The sequence below is a fragment of the Melanerpes formicivorus genome, unplaced genomic scaffold, assembly GCF_026170545.1.
Source record: "Melanerpes formicivorus ecotype bairdi unplaced genomic scaffold, bMelFor1.0.p_v2 SCAF_2, whole genome shotgun sequence".
Lineage (NCBI taxonomy): Eukaryota > Metazoa > Chordata > Aves > Piciformes > Picidae > Melanerpes > Melanerpes formicivorus.
The window spans coordinates 26,808,522-26,813,073 of NW_027142354.1; the positions used below are offsets into that span (position 1 = coordinate 26,808,522).

The window sequence follows — 4,552 nt, forward strand, 5'->3', positions numbered from 1 at the left end:
TCCCCTGTACCTATCGCCCGTTGCAGCTCCACGCCGTTGAGCTGCGGCACGCCGCGGCTGCACAGCCGAGGCCCTTTGCCTCCCCCTGCGCACCGAGCCCCCGGCAGGGCCGCGGCGCGCTCCACCCTCACGCCATGGCGGGACCGAGCCCGCTTCGGCCACCCCCGCGGGTCCGCCGCCGCGGCCCCCACCTGCTTTGCCCTTAACGGGCCCGGCGATGCCGGGGGATTATTTCGCCCCGGCCGCGGGTGGTGGGGGGGCTCGGCAGACGCTCCTTATACGGCCGCGCCTGGCTGACCTGGGCCGCGGCCAGGAGCGCCTTCTTTGGGCAGCGCCGGGCCGGGGCCACGCCGGCCCCGACACCCAAATATGGCGACGGTTGGGGCCGCATTCCTGGGGGCCGGCCGCCGTCGCAGCCCGCCGCGATAAAAGGCTCGGCGGCAGGCGGCGGGCCACGAGCTACCCGGCGAGGAGCGGAAGGGCTCTCTGTCAGTGGCCCGACGCGTGGAGTCCGCAGCCAGCCCAGGTAAGTCCCGGTCTCGCCGCCCTTTCGTTGTGGCTGCCAGCCGGCCGAAGAGGCTCAGCCTGCACCCCTTGTGCCCCCGCAGACAGCTGACACCATGTGCGACGAGGACGAGACCACTGCGCTCGTGTGCGACAATGGCTCTGGCCTGGTGAAGGCCGGCTTCGCCGGGGATGACGCCCCTAGGGCTGTGTTCCCCTCCATCGTGGGCCGCCCTCGCCACCAGGTACGGCTCTGTCCCCCTCTGAGCCTCCCCTCAAGCTCTGACGCAGCGATGGCCGTGGGTTCCTGCTGCCTCCCAGTCCTCTGTGTGGAGGGAGGATGCCTAGCCTGCTGCGGAGCCTCCTGCTGTCGCCTGTGGATAGGTCGCTGATCCCCCCCACTCCTTTCCTTCTCTGCAGGGTGTCATGGTGGGTATGGGTCAGAAGGACTCCTATGTAGGAGATGAAGCCCAGAGCAAGAGAGGTATCCTGACCCTGAAGTACCCCATTGAACATGGTATCATCACAAACTGGGACGACATGGAGAAGATCTGGCACCACACCTTCTACAATGAGCTGCGTGTCGCCCCTGAGGAGCACCCCACCCTGCTCACTGAGGCTCCTCTTAACCCTAAAGCCAACCGTGAAAAGATGACCCAAATCATGTTTGAGACCTTCAATGTCCCTGCCATGTATGTGGCCATCCAGGCTGTGCTGTCCCTGTATGCCTCTGGCCGTACCACTGGTGAGTGCAAGTGTCCAACTGGCCCTTTTCCCCAGGAAAGGATGCCCAGGACTGTTCCTTACTCTGCTGCAGGGCACTTTGTGGGCTGCATCTCAGGTGGCTGCTTCTCGTTTTCCCAGGTATCGTGCTGGACTCTGGTGATGGTGTGACACATAATGTCCCCATCTATGAAGGGTATGCCCTGCCCCATGCCATCATGCGCTTGGATCTGGCTGGCCGTGACCTCACTGACTACCTGATGAAGATCCTGACTGAGCGTGGCTATTCCTTTGTCACCACAGGTAAGTACTATTCCCTCCCCCAAAATACTCCCCTCTGTGTCCAACCCTTGCCTCTTCAGGGGTGCTGCAATGTCTTGCTCCTTTGCAAACCTTGTGAGCGTTCCCTGTTGGAAGTTTGCGTGTAGCTGAGGGTCTTGAGTCCCAACAGACCTATGGAAGATGCAAGCATTCCTTGTTCCTCCTTTGCAATCACTGATGCCTTTGCTCCCCCCTGACAGCTGAACGTGAGATTGTCCGTGACATCAAGGAGAAGCTGTGCTATGTGGCGCTGGACTTTGAGAATGAGATGGCCACTGCTGCCTCTTCCTCCTCCCTTGAAAAGAGCTACGAGCTGCCTGATGGGCAGGTCATCACCATTGGCAACGAACGTTTCCGCTGCCCAGAAACCCTCTTCCAGCCTTCCTTCATTGGTGTGTGTGCCCCCCTCCCTCTCTTCTCCTCTGCCACCTCTTCCCTTTCTCCTGAGTCCTCCCACAGAGCTCTTGCTTTGTATTTAACTTGTGCCTTCTTTTCTTCCCTTCCCTGCTCCCAGGTATGGAGTCTGCAGGGATCCATGAGACCACCTACAACAGCATCATGAAGTGCGACATTGACATCAGGAAGGACCTGTATGCCAACAATGTCATGTCTGGGGGTACCACCATGTACCCAGGTATTGCTGACCGCATGCAAAAGGAGATCACAGCTCTGGCCCCCAGCACAATGAAGATCAAGGTAAGGTTGGAGCATGAAGGACACAGGTGCAGGAGCAGCGTTCTTCTGTCTGCCACCTGCAGTGGTTGCTTGTTTACTGATCTCAATTCTCCTGTCTTTCTCTAGATCATTGCCCCACCTGAGCGCAAGTACTCTGTCTGGATTGGTGGCTCTATCCTGGCCTCCCTGTCCACCTTCCAGCAGATGTGGATCACAAAGCAGGAATATGATGAGGCTGGTCCATCCATTGTCCACCGTAAATGCTTCTAAACATGTTTACATGATCACTTTGCCAACCATGCTCAGGATGACAACCTTCTAGGTTGCAGGCTGCCCTGGGCCTGCAACAGCCATGTAACTTTCTATTTTGTAATGATTTCTGGTTACTGTTGCTGCAAAGCTCCACCTGACACAATGTATGTAAAGTGTACATAAATTAACTTATTTTACCTCAATGTTTGTTTTTGAAACCAATGCCCCATGGAAGGAAACAAAAAACTTCAAGAAGCATTAAATCATCAGTCATTCTGTCTTACCCCTGATGTGGCTGTGTGTCATCATTTGCTTGTGTTCTTCCATCACTTGCTGATGTAGAGTGTCGCCTAACAGTGAGGGCAGTGGGTGGTGGGGTTGGAGCTCTCTAGACAGGATGAAGACTGGGGTGGGGACAGGACACTAGTAGGAGGATCCAGCTGTGTGACTTACATGGGTTGTCAACAACTTGGTGGTGCTGAGAGCAGCCCAGAGGTCTCTGTGTGTTGCATCATTGCCACTGCGTGGTGGGTGCCTGCTGCTCGGCAACATTCTCTGCTAGATCCACAAGGGAAAGGGTTACCTGGAGCTTTAGCTTGTAAAGGATTTCTTTGTGTTGGCCTGCCAAAAACGTAACCCTGCCAGGCTGGTGCAGCTCCAAGGCATGATGAACAAATGCAAGTCCAGGACTGTTGGAAGGTGGTAGGGGGCAGGGTAAATAAAGAGCTTTCCATTCCACTTATGGGAAACCCACCCACCATCAGGCTGTCCTTGGGGGAGTGAGGGCAGCCAAGGCCACTTCCTCACGCTCCTTGACATGCTTGCTCTTGCCAGTGAGGGGCTGCCTGCAAAGGGAACATCCAGTCCTCTGCCCTCCCAGGCCACTCCCTCCCATGGCCAGCTCCTTCACACAGGGATGCCCCAGGTGCATGAAGCAGAACTACAAGAAATTCCCTCTGCCTCTGGCGTTTGCCTGGCATTTTTGCCAGGGAGGAGGCAGAGCAGGGTGAGAGATGGGGAAGCTGCTCCTGCTTATCTCCCTACCCAGATGGGGGCTTTGGGACCTCTCCTTTGTTGTCCCTATCCCACCAGGTTCTCAGCTCCCTCAGGAAGATACCCTGCCAAGGCTTGGCACAACTCCCTATGTCAGGACACACACAGGAGCAGGCAGCCCTTGGAAAAGGACTTCTGGAACATAGGGCCCTGCTAGGAAAGCAGTGCTGGAGTTTCAGAGTGTCCCTTTACTGTGGAAGCCAGCAGTGCTGAGAAAAAAATGGTTTTTCAGCTGAACTTCTAACCCAGGAAGTTTTTATTCCTTGCTAAGGGTGCACTTGTATTGGCTTGTTTTTAAAATGAGACCCGTACATGAGTGCAATTTTTGGTAGCCCTATCCCAAGTGAAAAAACTGGAAGAAGATGACTTGTTTCTTCCTTGATATCTGGGGAAACGGAGGCCCTGGGCAGCTGTAGGAGGTCCTGAGCAAAGACACATCTCTGAGTCAGTGGAAGAGGACTGGAAAGTAGGGATGTTTGCTCCTTAAAGAGTGAGTATGGCACGTGTGCAAGTTCTTGTGTAATGGCACATATTTAATCTGACAGCTCTGTATCAGGATTTAGGGAGATGCTTGACTGATGTCAAGTCCTCTGTACTTGACCCCTGATCTCAGGTTTGACTGTGGCTTAAGTGCTGTTACAATTTAGGACCTGCTTCTGTTGTTTGATTAAAAGACTGTTTTAGAAGCACAGACAAAACTTGTTAGAAAAACAGCCTCATGGGTTAGACAGCACTTGCTCTGGGGTAGCAGTGCAGACTCAGTTTCCACCTGCATGATTACAATTAGGATCCTAAACTCACAACAGAAGAGGCTGACTTCTGGGGAGAGTGATGCTGAACCACCCACCCACCGTCCAGCCTGATTACAGTCAGGAGCAGTGGGAGCAGGGGACGCTTGCTCGCCTCTGAATGAAGACCCAGATTTTGCAGTGCCAGACCTAGGTTTAGGACCACTTGTGAGTGCAGCTGTGCGCAGAGGGCATTGCACAGGCACTGCCACACATAGGGAGGCAGCCGTACTACT

At 55.2% G+C, this 4,552-nt stretch overlaps 1 protein-coding gene across 1 annotated transcript; it reads left to right on the forward strand.

Annotated features, from left to right (window-relative positions):
• The first annotated feature begins 421 nt into the window (after nt 1-421).
• Nucleotides 422-2,758, forward strand: ACTA1 (actin alpha 1, skeletal muscle). The gene is made up of 7 exons (XM_068154150.1): nt 422-526; nt 609-749; nt 925-1,249; nt 1,369-1,530; nt 1,749-1,940; nt 2,063-2,244; nt 2,350-2,758. The coding sequence occupies exons 2-7, from the start codon at nt 621-623 to the stop codon at nt 2,491-2,493; spliced, it is 1,134 nt and encodes a 377-aa protein (XP_068010251.1). The 5' UTR covers nt 422-526; nt 609-620; the 3' UTR covers nt 2,494-2,758.
• The last annotated feature ends 1,794 nt before the right edge of the window (nt 2,759-4,552 follow it).